The sequence below is a fragment of the Entelurus aequoreus genome, linkage group LG09, assembly GCF_033978785.1.
Source record: "Entelurus aequoreus isolate RoL-2023_Sb linkage group LG09, RoL_Eaeq_v1.1, whole genome shotgun sequence".
Classification (NCBI taxonomy): Eukaryota; Metazoa; Chordata; class Actinopteri; order Syngnathiformes; family Syngnathidae; genus Entelurus; species Entelurus aequoreus.
Window position 1 is genome coordinate 26,266,752 of NC_084739.1, and position 14,706 is coordinate 26,281,457.

Here is a 14,706-nt window from a genome sequence, read left to right on the forward strand (position 1 = left end):
GGAATAAGGGATAGACTGTGCCACTAATATATACTGGGGTAGGCTTTGCACACAAAACGAATATGGGAAAATAAATTCCCCAATCACACCTATTAAATGTAAACTGCTTATGTAGTCACTCTATTGAAGGAGATAAAAATGTATTTTAATTATTAATGTGCAGCTCAGTATACCACATGATCAACAACACAAGGATTGATCTTCAAAGTGCACTCGAGAAACATGCGCTTGTATTTTTTAGTGTTTTTCATACTTTTAGTTCAAACTGCTGGAAAGTAACTAAATAGCTCACGTGCCGTTTAAAAAGGTCCTCAAAACGTTTAATCAAAAGTAAACCAAAACATGGCTAACAAACACAATCATTTTGTGTGTGCCCTTTGAAACTGTAAATAACAATACATTTTATTGAATAACTTAATACAAAGAGGAATACATAACCATACTAATTTCCATGTAGGTGAAGTAAAAAGGTAAGAGCTCGTCAACATGTGTCCAACACCTGGCCTGCGGACCATATAAAAATCAACATGCAGCCGGGCCGCATTGGCAAACTTCAACAAATAAAAAAACAAAACAAATTACTGTTGGATCACCACCACATCTCCATCTCTTACAAATAACAATATAGGCCACAATTATATTTTTAGGATGCATTACTCTAACCATTCTTACAGTACTATGAGTGTCACATTACCACCAAAAGTAGCAATTATTTAATTATACACAACTAAAAACAACACTTAAACTAATGGTTGTATGACATCGCATTGTTACATTATCTTGGTAAAGCTGGAGCGCTGATTTGCCACAAGCCTAATTTTGAGAGTGCGTCAATTAACCAAAGTTTGACATTTCTGATGGCCTAGTTTCCTGGAAGGCAACATTATAGTTGAACACTTACATCAATTGAGCAGCCCAGCAGAGAGCCCCTCTCTAAAGCTTTGCCCATGATCTTGTACAGATCTCTCGGAGCTTTACCGAGATCGTAACTCTCAGACACACCCCCTGTGAAGTCCTCGAAACCTTCAGTGGTGCTTCCTCCCGACAGAGCCTCATAGGAGCCATTCAGCCTGATAGAAAGAAAAACAAAATACTCTTACTGCTCATCAATATTGACGGGAAACTGCAGCACTTCCTGATGCGTTGAGATTTACACTTCGTACTTACAGTACATGCACTCAGCTTAATAATTTAAAGCCGGCGCATGCTTCTAAAATACCTACTTGGCATAAGCTTTCTCCAGCAAGGCACTCCAGAACTCATTGCCCTCCGCAGAATGGACAAACATCAGCTCGCTCTCTTTGACAGGCAGTCGATCATCTATGACAACATCTACCCAGTCGCCAAACTGCCAGAACTATTAAAACAATTCAAAGTTATCAACGACATCCACCAGTCGACACAAAAAAGGAAAAATGTATATCCCTAATGTACCTGAAAGTGGAAAATTCCAGCATAGTTATCTTGGAAGGACTGGCCATGTGGTACAACACGGTGAAGCAGCTTATCGTTTAGGGTGAGAGAGCCAATAGCTGCCAAGAGCCAGCAGTCTCCTACAAGGCAGGAAATTAAATTACAGTAAATGCTCAACGCCATTGTTCAATTAATCGGCCTCCTGGTAGTTTTAAGTTATATATGATACGTTTTTAAAAAATGTAAATAACAGCAGCTGTCCAATTATTGTCTGCTTCTAATCCGCTTTGTGGCTTATGTGAATAAAGCATTTACTGAATTTTGGAATCACAGACTTTCATTTGTACTAAACATATTTGTTTTGCTTTTCATGTTTTTTGCTCATCTTTTTGTTTTAACCATAAAAAAGACATGTCCAATGATCTCATGGCCAATGAGGCTGCACGATTTTGAGGAAAAAACCTAATTGCCATTTTTCTCTCTAAAATTGCGATTGCGATTCGATTTGTGATTTTTTTATTTTCTAATCATGAAAATGCATAAAACTGCAAAAATAACGACTGAAGGAAGACATGTTACTTTTAGACTGTCAATCAACATATTCTTGTCTCAAGGTGCCACACATTGGAACAATATGCAACACTCTAAAAAATATTTGGCTTTAGGCAGACAGACTCAGACTTTTTGTCTACATCAGTGGTCACCAATTTTTTCCAGGCCGAAATCTCTGGTCTCAGCCAAAAACCAACCCTTGACAGATCATTTTCAAGTTTTAATACCATGACTGGACAATTACTTTACTTTAATTATTTATTTTTTACACATTATCCTTTTTTAAACAGCTCAACCAGCGGTATAGCTCGGTTGGTAGAGCGGCCGTGCCAGCAACTTGAGGGTTGCAGGTTCGATCCCCGCTTCCGCCATCCTAGTCACTGCCGTTGTGTCCTTGGGCAAGACACTTTACCCACCTGCTCCCAGTGCCACCCACACTGGTTTGAATGTAACTTAGATATTGGGTTTCACTATGTAAAGCGCTTTGAGTCACTTGAGAAAAAGCGCTATATAAATGTAATTCACTTCACTTCACTTCAACACAAAAAGGACAAAAAACAAGCTTTTAAAGACAATACAAAAAATGACCAGCAATGAGTCTTGCCAGAATTTGTATTTTGTAAGAATATATAATTTGTATTCCTGCTGTAGGAGCACTTGCATTCAGAGGAGGAGCTACACCTCCATGTGTAGATACCAGATTTACGCATTAGTAACACAAAATGTGGATTGTTACGATCATACTTTGATTGTCAAAGATGTTTGATCATGTAATATTTGATATTTCAATGGGAATAAAAGCTTCTGATATTCTGTACATTACGTGTTGTACGAGTTAATCATATTTGTTTTGCTGCATGACATTTTTTTAACCTTCTTTATGCATTACTAAAATGTAATATTCAGCGTGTTACACATTCAGTAATTGCGGACTATCAATCAGAATAGGTTATAAAATAATATACTGTGGCGATGTTAATATTGTGTAGTGAACTGTAATTACCCGATGTAGGCTACAAAGGGCAGTGGCAGCATGCCATCCATTCATCCATTTTCTCCCGCTTGTCCCTCTCGGGTTTACGGGGGTGGCTTGAGCCTATCCCAGCTGCATTTTGGTGGAAAGCAGGGTACACTCTGGACAAGTCGTCACCTCATCGCAGTGCCAACACAGATAGACAAACATTCACACTCCCATTAACACACTATGGCCAATTTAGTGTTGCCAACTGCAGTATTAAACCCATTCTCAGTGGGAGCGAAGAAGGAGTCGAAAAAGAGAAAGTGTTCGAGGATGGAGCCGTTGTGTGTGTGTGTGTGTTGCACTTCTGTCTATTTAGTTTGACTGTGCTATTTGTGAAATAAATAAAAGGCTGATTTGTTTAAAGACAGTCTGCCGCCGTCATATTGCCACCGCTACTACAATACACTTTATTTAAATCTGCCAGAAAACATTTATTTAGGTAGAAATATCACAATCACATTACAAAACATATTTGACAAAACATGATCATATTCTAAGCCAATTTTTTGTTTGTTTTGTTGGTTAGACCTTTTTGATTGATTGATTGAAACTTTTATTAGTAAATTGCACAATTCAGTACATATTCCGTACAATTGACCACTAAATGGTAACACCCGAATAAGTTTTTCAACTTGTTTAAGTCGGGGTCCACGTAAATCAATTCATGGTAGATGTGAAGCGTAGCGTTGTTATTTTGAAGCCACCGCGGCAGGGATACAGAATTTCGCCCGACACTGGACATGTGTGATTGGTATGAGAAAAGACTAGACATATTTTGAAGAAAGTCTCCAATTCCTTACTACTGTCTTGTTTTTTGCTGAGCTTTTATTCCATCTTAATAAAGCAGCAACAATCTACATTTTATGTTAGTAATACACTCAACTGTAATGTAAACACGGACGTGAAGCTCCTCCTCTCTACAAGCGGCAAAGCTCGCCAGCAGCGTTCGATCCAATGATGACATCCCACAGCGATTGAAGATTAAATTGTCTTGTCTTGTCCTTAAAACAACTTGCCATGGCTTTGGACCTGAGACTTCTATAATGTCCCGCTTTCTTTGTAAATTTCTGCTGGCTATTTCCTGCGCTTGTCGCTCCCCAGTAACTGGACGCCATTGCAGTTCCTCAATCTACGGAACTGGCCGAGGGTCAAAAAGGAGTCACAACGTTAATTGCGCGTTAAAAAAATTATTGCCGTTAAAGGACCTTATGCGGTAGTTAACGTGTTATCGCGTTAACTTTGACAGCCCTAATATTTTGTGTGCGTGTGTATATAATATATATATATATATATATATATATATATATATATATATATATATATACACACACACACACACACACACACACACACGTTAATTGCGCGTTAAAAAAATGATTGCCGTTAAAGGACCTTATCGTTAACGTGTTATCGCGTATATATATATATATATATATATATATATATATAACACACACACACACAATATTAGGGCTGTCAAAGTTAATGCGATAACACGTTAACGATAAGGTCCTTTAACGGCAATCATTTTTTTAACACTCATCAATTAACGTTATATATATATATATATATATATATATATATATATATATATATATATATATATATATATATATATATATATATATATATATATATATATATATATATATATATATATATATATATTTAATATATATATATATATATATATATATATATATATATATATATATATATATATATAAAAAACGCGCAATTAACGTTGTGACTCCTTTTTGACCCTCGGCCAGTTCCGTAGATTGAGGAACTGCAATGGCGTCCAGTTACTGGGGAGCGACAAGCGCGGGAAATAGCGAGCAGAAATGTGCAAAGAAAGCGTGGTCAAAAGTTTACATACACTTGTAAAGAACATAATGTCATGGCTGTCTTGAGTTTCCAATAATTTCTACAACTCTTATTTTTTTGTGATAAAGTGATTGGAGCAAGTACTTGTTTCAACCTGCTGTTGAGAGAAAATTGGTCAGGATGATCAAGACTCAAGAGTCAACCGAGAACCACCAAAAAGCAGGTCTGCAATGAATTGGAAGCTGCTGGAACACAGGTGTCAGTGTCCGCAGTCAAGCGTGTTTTGACAATAAGACAAAGCTTTGTGTCGTTATTATTGTCTGATTTCAACATGTTTGCTTTTTGTCATTCGTTTCTTGCTGTTTTCTCAATTTTTGCTGGTGTTCTTTGTAATGTACCTAAGGCCAAGGACAAATGAGTCACAGGCTACAGGTGGCCCCTGTGCCACACTCTGGACACCCCTGCTGTAGAAGCTCATTGTTTATGGCCACTATACTTAGTAGTATATTTGTTCATACTATGGTCACATTTGGGACACGAGCCACATTGTTGTCTTAAATCAGCGACGGAAGCAACATTGTAATGTGAAACTGTAATTGAATTGTACTTAAATATATTTGTAAACAACATTATCCTCTTGCTGACGTTCCGATTGGGGGTTGAACACAGGACTTGATAAGTAATTTGGCCAAAGTGGACTCACCCAATGCCCCCTGACAGATGTCCGTCCTGGTGGCACCATCCACAATGAACTGAGGCTGACCCACTAGTTCCTTTTGGGGGAAATGAAAAAAAGTTTAGGATAAACTGATTAATCGCATTCACAGATGCATTTGAATTATATGCACAGTACACTAATTTAAATACAATTCACATGTACAAGAATATTTATGTTAGGATCTTGCCGGCATACTATTCTTACACCTCGACTGCCAAGGACTAATCATGTAAACAAATGTCATGGCAGGGGAGTGGTCAGAGAATGCAGACAGCTGCAGTGGTCTGACAGACCCCTGCCACAACTTGTCCGATTCCGTCTGCATTTTCAGACGTTCTTGATATGTTATAAAATCGTCACTGATATGTTGTTTGCTCTGTTTAAATTCCATTCTTCAACATAAACAGTCTCAACTGCTGTGCAATGTTATTTGAGAGACATGGTATGGCGTAATTAGAGGCAAGTAGAAGTAAAATACAAAGTAATGAGCAGATCCGACCTATTATACAATTTACTGATAATGTCAAATTGTCAGTGTTTATAAGAACATAAATGATATCACATAATAAAACATATTACAGTAAAACAAGCTAAAGTCTCCTCACTTCACACTACACTTCTAATTGTAACAATATACTTGTTATTGCAAAGCATGCAGCCAATGTACCAACTTTATAAACCATTCTAGGCATGAAAAAGTTTTTAAGCAGTATTTTTTTCATAGTAAACTATCTCAAACCTAAATTAAATATAACCCTAATTAAAATGCATGGTTGTAGGTGACCACAATGTATTACAAGGGAGATACGTTCTGCTTCTTTATGCATTACTGCTTTACGGACAAGTGTTAAAGTGCACTTTAATGTAACTTTTTTAAAGAAACTGTTTGAAAACTCTGGAGTTAACTTTCCAGCGTGTTGTATGCATTATAACCCGGCTTCTACCGGCTTTCAGCACATAATGACATAAAATCTGTCCGTACGTAACACACATGCACAAGCTTTGTGTGTGGTCAACTAATGATAGCAGTTTAACAAAGCTACTAACATTAGCTATCATTGAATGTACTGTATATCATAACATCATCACTGCAAATTGTTAGTTGCTTCTCTTGGACTACTTAACTGTGTGCATGCACTTTCTGTATGTACGTGTGGACAAGACAGCGTTTTCCAAACGAGCCATTTTTATTCAATATATTTAGTGATTGTGAAAAATATATACACATAAACACTAATGATGATGTTCTTGTTCTATTTTTGGGTTTGGACAATGTAGCTGTGAGCAAGTTGCAAACAGACCATTTAATGTCATTACTCCTGCCTGTGTAACACCATTTACTATTTTACAACGTTAAAATGGCTGCTGTGATCTAATAAGGTAAAAGGTTGCCTCACTGTGGGTCTCATCCATTCGACATCTCTGGTTTTTGCAGAGTATGGGGCCAGCTCCTTGAAGCCAAGCGATGGGGGCTCAGTTGGGAAACAGGGGTCTTCGAAAAGGCAACCCGACTCCAGGCACTGTTGCTTTAGCGCCTCGTAGTCCTGGTTGGCAAAGTGCACCGCATTTTCGTTGGAGCCCATGCCTTCTTCTCGCAGCCGGTCAGCGTGTATGCTTGCAGATATCCCTCCAACGGAATACATACTGTCGCGAGATAAAAATATGGAAGTGGGTGGTGTTGAACTGTCGCTATTATTAGTATCAGTGATACACTTTTGTCAAAAGACCACAGCACCATGTGTAAAAAGGAAACATACAAATGACTTGTAGTGACATGTTTTCTACATTAGAATTTGTTTACCTAAAATTAGACCGACACCATATTTAGGGGGGACATTAAATCCAAATGGACTCCTTGTAATGTAAATATGAATGTAGATCACACAGCTGAGGTCATTTTAGCATCAGAAGGGGAGTTCTGCAATTTACTAATATGAATTACAGTGAAATGCCTTTGAAATGTCTTACATTGCAATTCATTTAAAATCTGGGGGAGAAAACTGGCTAGTGAGTTTGCCTAAAACCTCTCTGCTTAAAATCGCCTTCATTTGTGACCTTGCACGATAGCTCAACATACCTCATTGGACCGAGAATATCAGAGGACTCATTTTGGATGCACTCTGCACATGTTTTTCTTTTTAATTTGTCATTGAACAGTAGGTTTTGAAAAGGGAGGAGAGAGCCGGCGGCTTGAGCGCTGTCGCTTGAACACAGAAGCTTAAACCAAACTTTACAGTCTAGTTGCAGGCATATTTTCATCAAATTTAATCTAACTGTGATGCATTTGGTCACAATAATCATTACAGTATATGAAGTCTTTCTTTTCTAACATGAAGTAAGCAACTTTACAATTTAGGTCCTCACTTGGTTAAGACAACTCTGCATTGTTTTACAGTAGAGCTGCAGCTATCGATTATTTTAGTAATCAAGTAATCTATCAATTAGCTTGATCGACTAATCGAGCTATCGGATAAAACGCACTTTATAGACTGTGAATATTTCATGGCAAAAAAAAAATGTTTATCAGTTTGAACATCAAATATGTTGTCTTTGTAGCATATTCAACTGAATATGGGTTGAAAATGATTTGCAAATCATTGTATTCCGTTTATATTTACATCTAACACAATTTCCCAACTCATATGGAAACAGGGTTTGTATTTCAAAGAAATGCACATCATCAAAATTGAAATTGCACTTTTAGCATGTCCTCATTGACAAAAATTAGAAAAAATAAATTAATTAACCACTGTTCACCCCCACTCACACCACTGCATCCACATACCATCGCTCGCATCATTTTTTATAGGTTACACTCATTAAACGATTAATCAAAGCAACATAATTTAAAATCGATTTTTTTCTAATAATATTAATTTAATCTAATCATTGTTTCAGCCATTTTTTACAGTCAGTGATTAAACTCTTTTTACAGCTGCATGAAAAGTATGTTTAAAACAGAATTTTTTTAAAAATGTTTAAATATTTTACATAGATTACTGACTGTTTTTAGAAACTATCACTTTTAGACCGATTTGTAGCCTCTAAAACATTGTTGTCATATAAACGCTGCAAAAAAATTTTTTTTTGGTAGTTAAAAAAAATAAAATCACAGTTTATTTCATTTTTACACTAACCATCTTTGCTCATTAACACTTTGGGACTGTCTGTGACTGTAGCTAATTGTCATTACAACTCACAGTAGTTGGCATTGTAACTATTATGGCAAAAATACAAATTACGATTAATTTCGGCTATGCAGGATTATTCCACTTTCAACTACTACTGTACGTTTCGGTTAACATCATCCTTATTATAGCCAAAATGTGTCTAAACAACTGACACAGAATTCCTTTTGGGCACATGTGTCTCGCATTGTACTTGCTGTACTGTTTTAGGTTTCCTCCATGATGTTTCTTTGTAGCAGATTGGATTTTCTGGCAGCCTTCACACCTGACTGCTTGTCATAACTACAACATTAGTTTAAGTGGGATGGTGTTAGTAAAAAGAGAATAAAAAGGGAACACTTTAAATCAGGGGTCTCAGACACGCGGCCAACGGGCCAATTGCGGCCCGCGAGACGTTATTTTGCGGCCCGCACCTTAATATGAAAATGTAATGTTAGTGCAGCCCGCAAGTTTTATATGAATGGCGCTTGACAGCGTCATACTTGCCAACCCTCCCGATTTTTCCAGGAAACTCCCGAATTTCAGGGCAACCATTCTCTCGAATGTCTGCCGATTTTCACCCAAACAACAACATTAAGTGCGTGCCATGATGGCATTGAATATATTGACCAGGAGAAAAATATAATAAATGTTAACATTTTTATTTCAAATTTTACCTCTCTCTGATTTTAACCCACTTAGCTCGGCAGAAAGGAAAGGAAATGCCAACACAACTATGGAATACACTCAAACAATATAAACAAAATTCTAAAATCACAATGAACATTTACTTACCTTAAGGTGCAAAAATCAGGAATATGTCACAAATGCTTAGTAAAATGTAAAAAAAAAAATTGTGCAAAGTGTAAAAAAGTAAACAGAGAAACCTGAAAAAAACACGTTTTTGCAGGTCTATATTATTGGACCAAATTACTACGGTTATATTTTGTTATTTTATTTATACAGTCCAGCATTTTTTGTTCCTACCTGTCGTTTCCTTACATCTGAATGATGGACAAGGGTTGAAATGAAAAGCTGTGTGCGGCAAAGACTATGGTCCGTTAAAAATGTTTTTTAAACTGCCATACTGTCGAGGTGACTTTTAATGACAATTGCTTCGCTCTCTGCAGCACTCATTTTATTAAATTAATCTCCTCAATCACTTCAGAATATCAACAACGAGACAGCAAGATGGCACAACCAAACTTGATAGTTGATACTGTTACGCGATTGGCTGTTTAGTGTGTCCCTACCATTGCTCACTGATCACTTCCTGTTTTGTTATGTTACCAGACTTTGAGTGCCTTTGTTCATACAACCTACCATGCGTCATTCTTTTCGCTTTCTTCCGACCCCAAAAATATACATACTGTATATATCGAACGCATTTTTTTTATTCACCGTATTTTCCATACTACACGGCACACTTAAAATCCTTTTTTTTCTCAAAACTCGACAGTGCGCCTTATTACCCGGTGTGCCTAATGTAAGGAATATTTCTGGTTTTGCTTACCGACCTCGAAGCAATTTTATTTGGTACATGGTGTAAGGATAGGTGTGACCAGTAGATGGCAGTCAATCATAAGAGATACGTGTAGACTGCAATATGATGGCAATATGACTCAAGTAAACAACACCAACATTTTATATGTTTCGTTGAAAATATTACACACGGCGCTCAAAAATCTATCAAAATGTTTTAGCACGACTTTGGTAAGCTATGAAGCCGCACCCCTTGATGGATTGTCGGCGTATTAAACATATGAGTATTATTATGGTGTGTGTGTATAAGGTAAGACATTATCTGGTGTTTTGTTTCGCAATATTATGCAAAAGAAACTTATATTACCTTATGGTACCTGCTGATCTGTATTTGGGATCTGCATAATTTTCTGAAAAATTGTGCACGTCCGCCTTTGTAGTCCGTCACGACACCGTAGTCAATAAGCTTCTTCTTTTTCTCTATCTTCTTGTTATGGGACATTCATCCTCCGCTGTTGCCATTTCTAATATAAAGTAGTGTAAAGTTCTTACTTATATCTGTCAGTAAACTCACCATGAAAGCGCTAAATCATACCGGTGTAGTGAGTTTACATTATTCACCCAAATAACTTTAGTTATTAGAGAGTTACAGTCGGACGGTTTTTCACGGGACACATTTCCGGCCTTGTTGTTGTTTCCGGATGAGGAGATGCTGCTCCGTTATTGATTTAAGTAAAGTCTGAACGTCATTAAAACGGTTGGCTCCATCTTTCGACGCTTCTTCCCCTCCCGTCTTTGCAGGCTACACCGGTACAACAAAGATTACAGGGAGAAGACGCTGCCGAAGGTGAGCCACGTAAATAAAACCGCCCACAAAACGGCGCATCCGGAAGCGGCTTGAAGATGATTTGTAAAACATAATCTATGCAACATTTTGACCATAGAACCACCATTATATGTTATGTAGACCACAAGGAAGTGTTTTCAATTTAGAAAAAATGTATAAATAATATGATTCCTTTAATGCGCCCTATAATCCGGTGCGCCTTATATACGAAAAGGGATCGAAAATATACCATTCATCGGCAGTGCGCCTTATAATCTGGTGCGCCCTATGGTCCAGAAAATACGATATATCGATTATGTGTCTATCACGATATATATTGACATCGTTTTATCGGTCCATCTAGGCTACTTATGCAAACCAACTGCCATAAATAGATTACAGTCCTATGGGGAACACTTTCAGTTCACCACAAACTTTTTCTAAATTTGTAAAATCACAGTTAAAAGAAAAACAGCAAAGAAGGATGTTCAAAAAGTATGTTAAGATTAAAAGAAAGTAGAGGGGGAAATATCAAACATCACACAGGCATGTTGATCAAAAGAAGTTAGTAACATGATACCTTGGATGTGCAGACAGGCTGAGAGGGAGAGCGACACAAAAAGAAGAAAAAAGAGAAACGTCATTCAATGATGATTTTGCAAAGAGAAAATGACTTTTTTTCCCACCAAAATTAGATTGCACCGAGTGGCTAAATAACGTGTGCATCTTTCAACAAGCCCTAATGGACTGGAGAGGTTCAAAAAAGTTTGGAGGAGATAATAGCGCCGCAGCTGGCTATTAGTTACTCCGTGGAAATGAGTTTCTCAATCAGTACTTTTACATTAGATGATTTTTTGTGCTGCTCTGCACCTCAATGGAATCCTAATGAGTGGGGTCAGTAAACAATCCAGGCACTAGGGGGACGGAATGATGCTACTGTGGAAACTACAGTAGTGGCAACAAAGTTACCTGGAATAGGGAAACATTTATTTTAGGCCCCGTTTACACTAAGCCAGCTAAGGTTATCCAGGGTAAATCCCACCTAACCTTATCCTTGTACACACACATCTAGATATCTGGTCAGGACACTCCTCACTCTTTTGCCTTCACCTTCATTGTCCATTCAATTTGGTGACTTTATGTACTCTGGACCTAGACGTTTAGTCCACGACATACATGGCGGACAATAACTGATACAGTCTGCTTTGCCAGTCCAAAAGCATTCGCCGTTTTCCGTAGTTAGTCTTCCCTCGACGGCCGGGTAATACAAAGCACACGCTACCTTTTTTAATCACATCCACGGGAGCCCGCATTCTCGTTGACTCTCCTTCGACAAATGGACAAAGTTTTTCGGTAAGTAGAATCACAGCTGACATGGACATTCCAAAGTTCTCTTGCCGTCTGAGAAGTGTTGTATCCGAAATAGCTGCAATCGCTTTCTCTTAAGGTATTCATGTGTGGTTTCCACAAGTGTCTGTACATGTAGAAGAATGAGTAACACTGGCATTTCCAGTGGTTAGCTCCTAGTTACAAAACCGCTTTACTATGAAGCTGGCTGTGGCGCGTTCTTTCTGACGTCACTTCCTGTGTGGGGCGCGGTCTTTCTGGCGCACTTCCTCTCTGAAGTCAGTTTGTAAACGATCAATAAGTCCATACAAAGCTAAGAGCCGGAGATTCAAGAAATACACGGCGCACTTACCCGTGTAAAAATTTGTCCTAGGAGGGGGACCTTAAACGCTGGCTTAGTGTGGCTGAAACGGGGCTTAGGCTAAATAATTATTCGTTTAAGGGGTTATCCGGCTTAGTGTATACATAGCCTTAGTGAAACAGGCAATGTTTTCCACACAAGCAATGCAGCAGGCCATCATAATGTTTACAAGAGACCCACCCCCCTCAGGCTGAAGCCCCTACTGGCCTACTCTGTTGCAGGAATGTTCTTGTGGTTCTAACTGTAGAACTCCTGCACCCCATAGTTGCATGCAAAAAAAAAAAAGCTGATCCATGCAGTTCTGTGGAAGTGATGTCATCACAGGGCCTCGACTGCAGCCTTTATCAAAATTCTGAACAGGCACTCAACATTGTGACCGACTCTCATTTAAAGCTGTTTGGCTGATGGGTTGTTATTAAAAATTCATTAGTAAACCAGGCATGTTCTGGCTTACATCTTTCAGAGCACCTGTTCACAAGGCCTAGCGTGTGTGTTTAGACGAAAGTCTACCATTCAATCTCACTAAAGGCATCTAAAAAAACCAGCATGAATCACCAAGTGAGCGTCAAAGTGCCAACTCATGTTGCCCTTTAGAGGAAATGCAGCTGCAGACATTGTGTTCAATCGAGCAAACGATACATTCGAGCACCGTCAAAACACACAACATGCTGGTTAAATGACAATGTAGAACGATAAATAAATAAATATGACAAAAACACTCACCACCGCCCTACAAACGTAAATGAGGTTTCCTTAGGGTGAGTCGATGAGAGATAATCTTGTAAATCTGGGGAGTGAAGACTAGCGGTTTGGAGAGCAGGAGGGCAGGTCCAGCTCTTCCCACACACACTGCACACACACATACACACACACACACACACACACACACACACACACACACACACACACACAGACACTCTTGTGTTGCCAGATGCGAAACGACAAATTATCCTACCAGAATTTAAGATTAGCATATTTTGAGGAAAACGATCGTACATACCCAATTTGACATAGTTTGGGACCATCTGCTGGACTAAAAAATGACTGTGAATAGTGTATATTACAGTTTATAAGGCAGTTTTATCTTTAAAAAACAAATAGCACTGATAGGAAAAAAGCAGTCACTGGCAGAACAGTGCTTCCACCTGGCAGTACAGAGTACGTGAGACGATGCAGTGCAGGATGTTGAGTTGAGTTTATTTCTCCAAATTTGGATTAATTTGTGTGAGCCTATTATGGAAGTAGAATTGTCTCACATCCACTTATATATATCAGTATGATATTAATACATATGCATATATTAATAAATATACAAATACAAATGTGATATACAAATAAATAAATATTTTGTATAAATAAACGCCTATTTGTAAATATATTTTTGAAATTTTAAAATATATACAAATACAATTTATAAATATAAAAATGTGAAATACAAATAAATCAAAAATGTGTATAAATAAACGTGTATTTGTAAATATATTTTTGAGATTTGAATATAAATATGCTAGATTTTGTACTTGCATTTGTATTGAATTTGCATATGTGGATCGCTTTTTTGCTTTTGTGTCGATGAGACATTCCTACCACAAACCAGATGCACAAACAAATGTGACCGAGTTTGAATGTGGAGTTAATCACTCCCCTGAACAACCAGCAGAGGGCACTGCAGCCAGAGCGGTCTGGGTCACAGACATGGTCAGACACTGGTGAGCCAATAAGAGGCACACTAGGGTGGTTCATATAGTGGATTAAATGGATGAGTAAGTAATAACTAGTATTTCAGGTGTGTTGTAGTAGTGCCATGGTTGTATCTACTAGATAGTTTAGTCAGTCACTCAGCTTTTACAGGTGTTGATGTGACGACGACGTCTGGCATCGTTAGCCAGCTAGCAGCTAACGAAGTAGAGCTAAGGCTAAGGCTATTAAGGCCTACTTTACTAGTAGTAGTAGTACTGAAATGCTGTATTTGTACATTACTGGAGGATCTGT

At 38.0% G+C, this 14,706-nt stretch overlaps 1 protein-coding gene across 2 annotated transcripts in view; it reads right to left on the bottom strand.

Annotated features, from left to right (window-relative positions):
• LOC133657299 (calpain-1 catalytic subunit-like) overlaps window positions 1–13,600 on the bottom strand; it is a 27,079-nt gene extending 13,479 nt beyond the window's left edge. The window contains exons 1-7 of one of the 2 annotated variants that reach the window (XM_062058453.1): window positions 13,438–13,595; window positions 11,587–11,604; window positions 6,929–7,175; window positions 5,517–5,586; window positions 1,435–1,553; window positions 1,224–1,357; window positions 902–1,070 (exon numbers count right to left, since the gene is read on the bottom strand). In XM_062058453.1, coding sequence (XP_061914437.1) covers window positions 902–1,070; window positions 1,224–1,357; window positions 1,435–1,553; window positions 5,517–5,586; window positions 6,929–7,175; window positions 11,587–11,604; window positions 13,438–13,577 — 897 coding nt within the window. In that variant the 5' untranslated portion in view covers window positions 13,578–13,595. Of the gene's footprint in view, window positions 1–901; window positions 1,071–1,223; window positions 1,358–1,434; window positions 1,554–5,516; window positions 5,587–6,928; window positions 7,176–11,586; window positions 11,605–13,437 lie in introns of both variants that reach the window. The other variant, XM_062058454.1, reaches the window with a different exon arrangement.
• Window positions 13,601–14,706: the final 1,106 nt, after the last annotated feature.